The sequence below is a fragment of the Hyperolius riggenbachi genome, chromosome 9, assembly GCF_040937935.1.
Source record: "Hyperolius riggenbachi isolate aHypRig1 chromosome 9, aHypRig1.pri, whole genome shotgun sequence".
In the NCBI taxonomy this organism is placed as follows: Eukaryota; Metazoa; Chordata; class Amphibia; order Anura; family Hyperoliidae; genus Hyperolius; species Hyperolius riggenbachi.
The window spans coordinates 274,239,615-274,252,590 of NC_090654.1; the positions used below are offsets into that span (position 1 = coordinate 274,239,615).

A 12,976-nucleotide genomic window follows, 5' to 3' on the forward strand; every position below is an offset into this window, starting at 1 on the left:
ATAAAACCGTTCGATTATCCCGTTTATTCGATCTAAATGATCGAATCGAATGAAAGTTGAAAATATTTGTTTTTTCCGATCAAGAACGATTATTCTGTTTTTTCGAGAAAAATCAAATCGGACATGCTGGAAAAATCTTTATTTGATGTAACGGAATAATCAAACTAAATTATCTAATCGAAAAAAATGAAAAATTGTACCATGTATGGCCACTTTAACTCTCTCTCCCCCCTCCCTTACCCCTCTCGCGTATCTCTCTCTCTCTCTCTCTCTAACTCTCTCTCATATCTCTCTCTCTTTCTCTAACTCTTTTATCTCCCCCTCTGCACCCCTCCCTTACCCCTCTCACATATCTCTGTCTCTAACTCTATCTGTCTTTTCTCTCTGTCTCTGCCCTCCTCTGTTACCCCTCTCACATCTCTCCCTCTAACTCTCTCTCTCTTCTTTCTCTCCCTCTCTGCCCCCCCCCCCCCTCACCTTGTACCCCTTTAACTCTCTGTCTTTATGCTCCTATACAGGAGTATTTATCACCCACGGTGATGTCGGTGTTGGGACCATTGTCGGTTCGGCAGTGTTCAATATCCTCTGTATAATTGGAGTGTGCGGAGTGTTTGCTGGACAGGTAAGATCTGCCGTTTGCCTCCCGTGTGCCTAATTTGTACAATTAGTGTAGCAAAGCGAGCGTGCGTCCGTTTCCCCGCGGATGACTCACCGGCCGCCTGCAGGCCAGAGAGGTGATGTCTGCCGGGCTCCCGGGACTTCTCCGAGGCGGCAAAGGACACAAAACAAGACATACAATTACAGGTTACTGGAGAAGAGTCTTGCTGTATTTCTCTGCATACAAGGCAGACTCCAGAGACGACTCTCGGCTAGAATACTGTAGACCAGAGGTGCCCATCCGTTTACAGCTTGCAAGCTACTTCCAAAATTACAAATTGAAAATGATCTACCACAGGGAGAATCCAGGGCCGGTTCTAGACGTTTTGCTGCCTGAGGCAAACATGTGAGGATGCGCAGTGAGCACCTCAAAAAACACCCTCAGTATAGGTAGGTAGCCAGGTATAGGTGCCCCAGCATTGATAGCTAGGTACAGTTGCCTCCAGTATAGGTTGGCCAGGCTCTCTCTTCACTTCCTGTTTCTGCCTGGTGCTGCCCCCAGACTCACTTGGCATCATGGGCGGACCGGGCCTGTTAGAATCAATCTACAAACGTATGTGATGTCACCTGCCAATTCCTGCTACTTTTACTGCAAATCACCATTCAGCCTCAGACCCTGCGGGAATTCTGAAGGCATTCAGCACTGCAGGCAAAGTAACCTATTGGATTGTATGTACAGTAGAGTCCCTGTTATCTGGCATTCAGGTAATCAGAAGTCTCAACTAACCAGCATGCCGGAGGGATAATGGGGACCTTTTTTGGGGGGGAAGAGGGGGAAGGGGCCGGCAGTAAAATACTTACCGAGCCTCCAGCGACGTCTGGCAGTCTCCCTGTATGTCCCCGCGGTCTCCTAGCGGCTTCCGGTGTCCATGTATGGAAGCCGGCGCATGTCACCTGACCCGATGCGAGTCAGCTGACACTCCAGCTTCCATACTCTGGGAAGCCGGAGGTTAAAGGGATACTGTAGGGGCGTCGGGGGAAAATTAGTTGAACTTATCCGGGGCTTCTAATGGTCCCCCGCAGACATCCTGTGTTGGCGCAGCCACTCACCGATGCTCTGGCCCCGCCTCCAGTTCACTTCTAGAAATTCAGACTTTAAAGTCTGAAAACCACTGTGCTTGCATTTCTGTGTCCTTGTTCCCGCTGATGTCACCAGGAGCGTACTGCGCGGACACAGACCATACTAGGCTGCTACACATTGCTAGAGGGGAGAGATTTGCGCTATTTTGGCCAGTTGCTCAAGCAACCAGCAAGCACATGTATCCGGCATCCGGCGATTCCCTGCTGGTGCCTGATACTGGGGACTGTGCTGTACAATCGATACAATCTGCAATCTCATATAGAGGTCGGGTAAGCTGACACCAATTTGCATCAACCTGCAAATACGCAAATCTAACTCTAGCTAGTCCTGGAGGAGCTAGTCGGGCATTGTGGGATCTACCCAGAAGTCCTTGCGAACTTATAGTAAATCAAAAGTATTATAATTAGGTTCAGCTAATTAGGCAGAAATCATTCTTCAAATCTTTAATATTAGTTAAAAAAACATCCTGTGATTCAGCTGTTTACCAGTGATTACCAATGAGATGCTAATAATTTGACTTGCATGCAAATTGTATGCAGCACGGAATCGGGCCAATCAATGGCTCTTCCTGTCAATTCTGATTGGCCCAATCCCAAGCTGCATACGATCTGAATTATATTTGCACGTAAATCAGACTTGTTAGCTTCTATCGACCAACTCTAGTCTGTACGTTGAATTTCAGGCCTGTTCATTTTCGTGGCGTGTCTGGCCCTTCCTCAGGGCAAAAGGTCAACATTTTCACAAGTCAATGATTTTTGAAAAAGGTTAAGGTTTTTTTGGACTGGGGACTTTTATACAAGGACATGAACCAAACAAATGCAGAAGGCGTGGCTTCTGACTGACGGACTAGCTACATGAACCAAACAAATGCAGAAGGTGAGGCTTCTGACTGACGGGCTAGCTACATGAACCAAACAAATGCAGAAGGCGGGGCTTCTGACTGACGGACTAGCTACATGAACCAAACAAATGCAAAAGGCGTGGCTTCTGACTGACGGACTAGCTACATGAACCAAACAAATGCAAAAGGCGTGGCTTCTGACTGACTGATGGACTAGCTACATGAACCAAACAAATGCAGAAGGCGGGGCTTCTGACTGACAGACTAGCTACATGAACCAAACAAATGCAGAAGGTGTGGCTTCTGACTGACAGATTAGCTACATGAACCAAACAAATGCAGAAGGCGGGGCTGCTGACTGACGGACTAGCTACATGAACCAAACAAATGCAGAAGGCGTGGCTTCTGACTGACGGACTAGCTACATGAACCAAACAAATGCAGAAGGTGAGGCTTCTGACTGACGGGCTAGCTACATGAACCAAACAAATGCAGAAGGCGGGGCTTCTGACTGACGGACTAGCTACATGAACCAAACAAATGCAAAAGGCGTGGCTTCTGACTGACGGACTAGCTACATGAACCAAACAAATGCAAAAGGCGTGGCTTCTGACTGACTGATGGACTAGCTACATGAACCAAACAAATGCAGAAGGCGGGGCTTCTGACTGACAGACTAGCTACATGAACCAAACAAATGCAGAAGGTGTGGCTTCTGACTGACAGATTAGCTACATGAACCAAACAAATGCAGAAGGCAGGGCTGCTGACTGACGGACTAGCTACATGAACCAAACAAATGCAGAAGGCGTGGCTTCTGACTGACGGACTAGCTACATGAACCAAACAAATGCAGAAGGTGTGGCTTCTGACTGACGGGCTAGCTACATGAACCAAACAAATGCAGAAGGCGAGGCTTCTGACTGATGGACTAGCTACATGAACCAAACAAATGCAAAAGGCGTGGCTTCTGACTGACGGACTAGCTACATGAACCAAACAAATGCAGAAGGCGTGGCTTCTGACTGACGGACTAGCTACATGAACCAAACAAATGCAGAAGGCAGGGCTTCTGACTGACTGACTGGACTAGCTACATGAACCAAACAAATGCAGAAGGCGGGGCTTCTGACTGACGGACTAGCTACATGAACCAAACAAATGTAGAAGGTGTGGCTTCTGACTGACAGATTAGCTACATGAACCAAACAAATGCAGAAGGCGGGGCTGCTGACTGACGGACTAGCTACATGAACCAAACAAATGCAGAAGGCTGGTCTTCTGACTGACGGACTAGCTACATGAACCAAACAAATGTAGAAGGTGTGGCTTCTGACTGACAGATTAGCTACATGAACCAAACAAATGCAGAAGGCGGGGCTGCTGACTGACGGACTAGCTACATGAACCAAACAAATGCAGAAGGCGGGGCTTCTGACTGACGGACTAGCTACATGAACCAAACAAATGTAGAAGGTGTGGCTTCTGACTGACAGATTAGCTACATGAACCAAACAAATGCAGAAGGCGGGGCTGCTGACTGATGGACTAGCTACATGAACCAAACAAATGCAGAAGGTGTGGCTGCTGACTGATGGACTAGCTACATGAACCAAACAAATGCAGAAGGCAGGGCTTCTGACTGAGGGACTAGCTGTGAGTGAGTGAGTGAGTGAGCGAGCAGGCAGGTGGAGGTTGCTGTGGAGCTAGGAACTTGTCCAGCAGGGGTTTTCTTTCTATTTAGCAAAAGCTACAATGTTTTAAAAAGTGTCTTCATCTATAATTAATTTTAAATGGATGTTTGTTAAATTCACATTAGTGTCTGCATGGCAGAACTGTCAGAATAAAACAATTTCTATGATATTTAAATATAATGCGTAATGCTGTTTATTCCCTCCTTCTCTTTATCCTTCTCACTCCTCCCTTGATTCCTTTGTTTGCCCCCCTGCCCCTCCCCCCCCCACATCTATTTTCTTACCTTTGTTCCCCCCACAGGTTGTGCGTCTGACGTGGTGGTCTTTATTTCGGGACTCCATGTACTACATCATAGCAATAGTTGCACTTATAATTGTAAGTATTGTTTGTCCTCCTTATAAGATTGTTATTTTAGGGCACACAACTGTCTCCAGGTCAAATTAAAATCAGGGGCTCTGCATCCATGACTGCCCCTTCTCTAAAATACCTGCTGACCCCCATGTTCCTCCCCGTCAGGAGACTGCATACCTGCTCCTGTCCTACTCCCCTCCAGATCTCCTCCTGCTCCTGTCCTGCTCCCTCCAGCTTTCCTCCTGCTCCTGTCATAATCCCCTCCAGCTCTCCTCCTGTTCCTGTCATAATCCCCTCCAGCTCTCCTCCTGTTCCTGTCCTGCTCCCTCCAGCTCTCCTCCTGCTCCTGTCCTGCTCCTGTCATAATCCCCTCCAGCTCTCCTCCTGCTCCTGTCCTGCTCCCTCCAGCTTTCTTCCTGCTCCTGTCATAATCCCCTCCAGCTCTCCTCCTGCTCCTGTCCTGCTCCCTCCAGCTCTCCTCCTGCTCCTGTCCTGCTCTCCTCCTGCTCCCCTCCAGCTCTCCTCCTGCTCCTGTCATAATCCCCTCCAGCTCCCCTCCAGCATTCCTCCTGCTTTCCTCCAGCTCTTCTCCTGCTCCCAGCCCTGCTCCCCTCCAGCATTCCTCCTGCTCCCCTCCAGCACTCCTTCTGCTCCCCTCCAGCTCTTCTCCTGCTCCCAGCCCTGCTCCCCTCCAGCATTCCTCCTGCTTCCCTCCAGCTCTTCTCCTGCTCCCAGCCCTGTGGATTCCCCACCATTTAGCAGGCCTCCTGCGATGCTACACATATGGATATATTTGCGGAGTTAGTTCCGCCTCCCTGGTGTGATATTTCCAAGAGCAGATTTTCATGAATAAATAAAACCTGTTCTATATACAAATATGTATTTTATATGCAGTAAGAATTGGCAAACGGCACACAAGAAGCGCAGCTTACCGTACAGCGTGACCAAACAGGCGTGAGTCACTGCGTACATTAATGAAGGGTGCTAATAAACGGAGCCCACCACCTGGGTGAGAAGCCTCCGATGGAAGCTGCCATTCCCCGACTCCAGCGTTACATACTAGCTATATTCTAAGGGTTCCCATTCACAGTGAGATATTTAGTGAATGATCAGATTTGCTTCCAAATCATTCAGATCGAAAGAAAAAAAAACACATTTAATCGCTTGAAGCCAGCCTAGCATGTACTATTATGATCAATCCAAGAGAAAAATTAGCTTGCTTAAAGTGAATGTTTACCAGTTTTAAAAACAAAAAGTCAGATACTCACCTAAGGAGAGGGAAGGCTCGGTCCTAATGAGCCTTCCCTCTCCTCTCCCGGTGCCCGGTCCCGCGCAGGATCCCCCGTGGCAGTATTCGACCAGTTCGGTCAAATACTGCCACTTCCGCATGCCGAAGGGAGCTTTCGGAAGGCTTCGGGAGCACTCGGGCTCCCGATGACGCGGCCGCTCCATACTACGCATGCGCGAGCGCCCGAGACCTCCGAAGTCCCTGCGGCGGCGGACGCGAACGGGGGAGCCAGCACAGCACTGAGGGCACCGGGAGAGGAGAGGGAAGGCTCATTAGGACCGAGCCTTCCCTCTCCTTAGGTGAGTATCTGACTTTTTGTTTTTAGAAACGGTACCCATTGGCTTTAAGGATTTGTAGCCAGGCATGGCCTTGCCTTTTATGTTCAACAGTTGTCCGAAGAGAACCCCAGATAGCCAGGTAGATTCATCTTTTTCTCGCTCTCTCTCTCTAGTAGGGATGGTCACCGCTTTCCGCTGAATTGTATTTTCCAGAATTTTTAGGCGGAAATTGGTCATTCCGTTCCGTTTGGTCGGAACGGAATTGCTTTTTCAATCTGGCGGAATTCCGAAAATGCCTGTGAAATTCTGCCGGTATCCGTTGATGGTTTTAAGCTGAAAATTCAGTTCAATGGCATCAAGTCCTAGAGAGAGAGAGAGAGAGATCATTTTTCTCTTGGATTGATCATAATGGTACATGCTAGGCTGGCTTCAGCATGTAGTGTTGATGGTATAGTGGTTAAGTCAGTTACCTACCACACATTGAGATCTGGGTTCAATTCCCAGCCCAGCCTGGTTGGCTTTTGACATGCTACAAATGCTTAAGCAAGCTAATTTTTCTCTTGGATTGATCATAATGGTACATGCTAGGCTGGCTTCAGCATGTAGTGTTGGTGGTGGTATAGTGGTTAAGTCAGTTACCTACCACACACTGAGACCTGGGTTCAATTCCCAGCCACGGTATGTAAGCTGGCTTTTTACTACAATTCCCTGGAAGATGAGACCCTCCTCCCTTCGGGAGGGAGGAAAATAGATAGGTGAGGAAATAAATTTGAATTAAAAAATTTTGCACGGAATTCCGTTTTAGAGCTATAGCAATTATGTTCTGACCGGCGGAATCAGAATTGGCCCAATTCCGTCCGTAATCGCGGAATTTAGAATTCCGCGGAATCCAGCGAGCATCCCTACCGGTCACCTCCGCTGCAGATGCCAACCTCGCCAGGTCGGCATCTTCTTGAGCTCCCCTGCGCTCCAGCATGCGGCTAACTGAGTTGCACTGACGTCACCTGGGCACTACTGTGCAGGTGCAGAACTACCGCACCTGCACAGTACAGTCCGGATGATGCCAGTGCGGCTCTGAGAGCCATTCACGCATGCGCAGTGGGGATCTTGCGCCGGAGGGGACCCTGGGCCACCAGCATGGAGAAGAGCTGCTGCAAGTCCACAGGACGGCTGGCAGGGGCTGGAGGAAGCCCCAGGTAAGCGGATTTTTTTATTTTTAGCTTGCTCGGATGTGTCCTTTAAGATGGCAAATTTATATTATGAATTGACGGCACTATTAATAATGACAGTTTGAGCTTAAATAGCATCTATTACAATACAAACGCTTCTCTCTAAAGGTTGCCAATTTGCCACACATCATAGAATTATTATTTTTTTCCAATTGGAGAATTACAATTTTTTTCTGATTGATTGTAACATTTGAAAAATTTTACCAATGTATCACATTAGTGTGTACAATTCTTTCCCAATTGTAAAAAAAAAAAAAAATACTCAAACGCCGAAAAATTGCTTGCGTCTAAAAATCAAAAAAACTGACAATCTTTCCTATACCATTACATTTTCTGAAAAATGTATCAAAATGTTCTGCCTTTCCTGATCGACTTATGTATATATATATATATATATATATATATATATATATATATATATATATATATATATATATATATATATATATATATATATATATATATATATATATATATATATATTTTAAAAAAGTAAAATGTAATGTTTTGGTGAAATTTTGTATGGCCACCTTAAACTGACCATTGTTCTTGTTTACCCTTGAGCTACAATACACTTTGAGGACCTGTCCTGTTTCAAATTTTGAAAGTGTTCGATTTTCATAAAAACGATTGCAGACCGAAATGGAAAGATCGTTCTTAATCAGCTAGGATTTTATAAAATTTCCACTCTTTGCAGCCATGATGACATCACACTGTTTGGTATACAGAATGCCCCCAAACTCCACTTTTCCTGTGTGAGGGCTGGTTCTCATTAGAGGAGAGTTTTCTGCCTTTTTTCAAGCGCAGGTGATTTTTAAAATCGCCCCCAAAACGCTTGTGCAATAAATGTCTATGAGAAGGTTCATATCGGCGCGGTTCGTGCGCTGAGCGTTCAGCTGCCTGGACCATTTTTGAGGCGATTTTGCCTCAATGGAAAGTATAGGAGAAACGTAAAACGCTCAGAAAATCGCTTTGTGCAGCGATTGCGTTCCATGCACACATGGATGAATGAAGCAATTGCAGCAGGCTGACACCCCAGTACAGGATTTATTGTTAGTACTGTTTCTAGGAGATGCTGTTTGTATGCACACACAAAAAAGCATTAAAATAAAAAGTCTGCAATGTAGATCTGCTGTCAGAGGGATAGGCGCTGCTTTCTGATCAGAATGTTGCTTTATTTTGTGTTATGTTTGGTGGAGCTGTGTAGATCTCTGTTGTAACCTGTGTCCTGTTTTTCCTCTCTTGCAGTTTATTTATGATGATGTTATTGTCTGGTAAGTGTGACCTCCAGTTATGAGGTCTTTCTAGGGTCATTCTGGGGGGATCTCCCGTTGAGCTTGTTTATACCCCACTCAATCACTTACAGCTGAAAATGTATGTATAATTTATGCAACAAAAGCTACTGTAGTATTAGGAGAGATGAAATGAAGTGAAATGTTAACTTTTGCATAGTGCTTTTCTCCTGGCGGTCTCTAAGTGCTCGATATTTAGTGTATTTAATATTTAAAGCAAACTTGAAACAAAAATAAACTTATGAGACAATGAATTCGTATGTACAGATATGAAATAGAACAATAGTAGCAAAGAAAAGTCTCGTATTGTTTTCCAGTACAGGAAGAGTTAAAACACTTCAGTTGTTATGTATCACAGGCCTTGTTCACATTGCGTTCAATCCGCATGTCTGTCCATGTTGGCCAGTTTTTTAAATGTTTTATTTTTCAATTTCTCTGCGTTGGGACGGTTTTCTAAGCGCTTTTGCAGAGCGGTCGCGTTTTTTCACTTCCTGACGTCAAAAAACGCAATCGCTCTGCAAAAGCGCTTAGAAAAGTCAGGAAGTGAACTCTTTGATCCGTAAAAGAATAAATACAATGTATTTAGTCTTAAAAACGCAAACGCAATCTCTGCACAAAGCAATTTTTTGAGCGTTTTGCTATACCTTCCATTGAGGCGGAATCGCCTCAGAAATGGCCCATGCAGCGCTTTTCTTAGCGGATCGGAAACAAACCGCTCAGATGTGAACTCTGTCATAGAGAATCATTGCACAAGCATTTTTAGGGCGATTTTGAAAATCACCCGAGCTTGAAAAAAAGGGCAAAAACGCACTTAGTGTGATTGAGCCCTCAAAGAGCTTTTCTGAGCTATTCCACCCACTGGGTGGAATACAGTCCTGTTTTCTGTACAGCTTATGCTAGGTACACACAATGAGATTTACTGCCAGATCGATTATTTCCAACACGTCCAATGTGATTTCTGATCGATTTTCTGAACGATTTGCCATAGAAGTGAACGGAAAATTGATTGGAGATCAGATCGGACATGTTGGAAATAATGGATCTAGCAGTAAATCTGCCAGAAAATCTCATTGTGTGTACTAGGCATTAAACAGCCAAGAAACCGTGAGAGACAGCTTGAGATAAGGTTTTACTGCAGGAAAGTTCAAAGGGTCCTTATTTCTGCTTTGTTTTGCAGCTTAAAAGACAGTGTGGTTTCTAAACTGCAAATGTGACAGAATGAAGCAATGTTATAAAAAAAGCTATTTAACTAAAAATAAAAGTATGATGGTCTTTTCTTTGCTACTAATTTTCTAGTCATTATCCGTACTACATATACTGTACAATTTATTATATCATATGTTTTTTTTTTGCTTTCCGTTTATTGTTTATACAATGTTTATCCCTCCTCATTATTGACCGGTTTTTATCCTTGATCCGCAGGTGGGAAAGCCTCATCCTCATCATTATGTACCTCATTTACATTCTTATCATGAAGTAAGTATTTCTATTTATAGAACAATGGTTTGTTATCCCCGTTTATCCTCCTGCGTGTTGGTGGCCGGACTGTCAGGCCGGTTTTACATGTAAGTTTTGCGTTGCAGTGGGGATGGGATGCTCCTGCCGCATCGCACCCCAACGCAAAAAATGACCAACCTATGACCTTGAGGCAGAGTGTGTGCCAACAAGGTCATATACATAGCCCCGCCCCCGCTCAGTGACATACTCCCTGCTAGGCAGAGTGCGCTGACCGTGTCACATGCATAGCCCCACCCCTGCTCAGTGATTTACTCCCTGCTCGGCAGAGTGTGCTGATAAGGTCATGCATAGCCCCGCCCCCACTGACGTACACCCTGCTGGGCAGAGTACGCTGACAGGGTCATATGCATAGCTCCGCCCCCACTCAGGAAGCATGCCACTTGCTCCCCTGCAGTGCCGTCACCCACGGATGCACCACATGCCTATACACTTGGCGGATGTTATTGGCAATCCACACATGGTTACTTGTATGCTGAACCTTGCTGAATAAACTTCCAGTTGATGTACGGAAGGTGCCTGTGCCTTTTCTACTATTTTGCAACTAGCTAAACAATTTTTTTTTCCTTACACATGTGCAGTGCTGCTCATAATTACCTGTATATACTCGAATACACGTCGGCCTTGTGTATAAGTCGACTCCAATATTCAACCCTCTTAAGCTGGAATTTTTAATTGACTCGAGTATAAGTCTACCCAGCAAAGTTAATGGCTGCACTTGGGGCTCAGGAGGGGTTAATGACTGCACTGTATACAGTATTGGAGCCATTAACCCCTCCTGTCCCTTAAGTGCAGCCAATACCTCCTCCAGGCCCCCAAGTGCAGCAATTATTCACTCCCCCTTCCTGCAGCCCAGTATCCCGCCCCCCCCCCCCCCCCCTGCCCCTTTCCTTGTTAATTGTTGTGGCCAGGAGTTTCACACCTGCGTTTTCTTGGCATTTCCTTTCCTCAAAGTATCACTTACCACTGGGTAAATTGCAGCAAATGGGCATGTCACTATTAGTACACACATTACTCAGTGTGCTCAGTGTTGCCTGTGACTCATGTATAAGTCAACCCCTATACTTTTATGAAGTCAATCAGACCTACATTTCTAGACTTATACTTGAGTATATACAGTATTCTTACCCGGCGTCACTTCTGGCTTCCGACCACGTCATCTGAGATTTTCCACAGGAACATCTTGTATTTTTTAATAATACTCTGCACTGTAGCAACTGGAACTTGAAAACATTTAGAAATGGCCTTGTAGCCCTTTCCTGACTTGTGAGCAGGCACAATGCGCAGCCGCAGCTCCTCACTGGGCTCCTTTGTCTTAGCCATGACTTTCCACAAATCAAATGCAGAGAGTTGCTGTTTTTCACCTGTTGAGTTGAAACAGCTGTTCCCGATTAATCAGGGTAATTAGGATGCTTTAGAACAGCCTAGACTATTTGGAATGATATAGTACTTTGGATTTTCCCACAGACTGTACGTTTGTGAAGGGTATGAATAATTTTGGACTGGACACTTTTTGCTCAAATGTAAATAAAAGCTGAGAAATGTCCCCCTCTCCCCCCACCTTGCACAAACTACTTACCTGATGCCTAACTCTAAACCCCACCCCCGCTACCTACCTGACGCCTAACCCTAAACCCCACTCCCGCTCAAACTACCTACCTGACGCCTAACCCTAAACCCCACCCCCGCTCAAACTACCCACCTAACCATCGCCCCCCCACCCGCACAGACTTCCTACCTGACGTCTAACCCTAACCACCATCCGCACAAACTACTTACTTGACGCCCAGCGAGTGCCCAAATTGCCTGCTCAAGAGAATTCTGCCACGTGGTGTATTCCTGTTTTTCCATTTCAGGGCTATCTGCCTCTTAGCGTAAAATGAAAGTAATCTAGTTAGAAATGATTTCTGTTCCAATATGGGTATATCTCCAAAAGTATTGAGTAGCAGAAGCTTTAGGGGTGAATGGGAGGCATGTATGAGTTTTGTAAACAGGTCATGCATGTCCCCCAATTAAGTCTTGATTCAGGGCATGGCTCAAGAAATGTGAAAGAACCTCACCCCAGGGCATTGTGGGACTTTAGCTTTGTCAGATGACATTCGCTGGAACGGAGGAATGGCAATCGATGATGATGTCAAATGTACAGTATTAAGAGGCTTCTGTGGCTTTAATTCTCTGCCTGACTAAATCACACACCCTTCATGTGCCACAGAGCCGAGCCCTGCACAGATGGATGGTCAGCGAGACAGGCGGATTAGGCTATATCAGGCCGTACCTGTGTGTCCTCCCCCCATGCATACATTAAAGGGAAGGTCCAGGAAGATGAAATAGTAAAAATCTACTTACCTGGCGGCGAGGTCGGCACCTGCACCGGAGGGGACCGGGAGCCTCTGGAGCTGCGGCGAGGGCACAAGATGGATGCAGGGGGCTGGAGAAGCCCCAGGGAAGTGGATTTTTGCTTTTTAATCTTTCAACAAAAATCTACTTCCCTGGGGCTTCCTCCAGCCCCCTGCATCCATCTTGTGCCATCGTCGCAGCTCCAGTGGTCCCTTCCGGTGCAGATGCTGACCTCACCAGGTTGGCATCGACTTGTGCTTCAGCGTGCGGCTCACGGAGTTGCACTGACGTCATTGGGACTGTACTGCGCAGGCGCCGTATTTCTTGTGTGCGCAGTACAGTCCGGATGACGTCAGCACGACTCCGTGAGCCGTAAGCTGAAGCACAGGAGACATTTTGTATCGAGAGGAAC

The 12,976-nt window shown here is 46.1% G+C and overlaps 1 protein-coding gene across 2 annotated transcripts in view; it reads left to right on the top strand.

Moving 5' to 3' along the window:
- Positions 1–12,976, top strand: part of SLC24A4 (solute carrier family 24 member 4) — a 178,576-nt gene that overhangs the window by 124,517 nt on the left and 41,083 nt on the right. For both annotated transcript variants that reach the window (XM_068254605.1, XM_068254606.1), the window contains exons 6-9: positions 519–622; positions 4,575–4,649; positions 8,669–8,694; positions 10,135–10,188. In XM_068254605.1, coding sequence (XP_068110706.1) covers positions 519–622; positions 4,575–4,649; positions 8,669–8,694; positions 10,135–10,188 — 259 coding nt within the window. The remainder of the gene's footprint in view (positions 1–518; positions 623–4,574; positions 4,650–8,668; positions 8,695–10,134; positions 10,189–12,976) is intronic.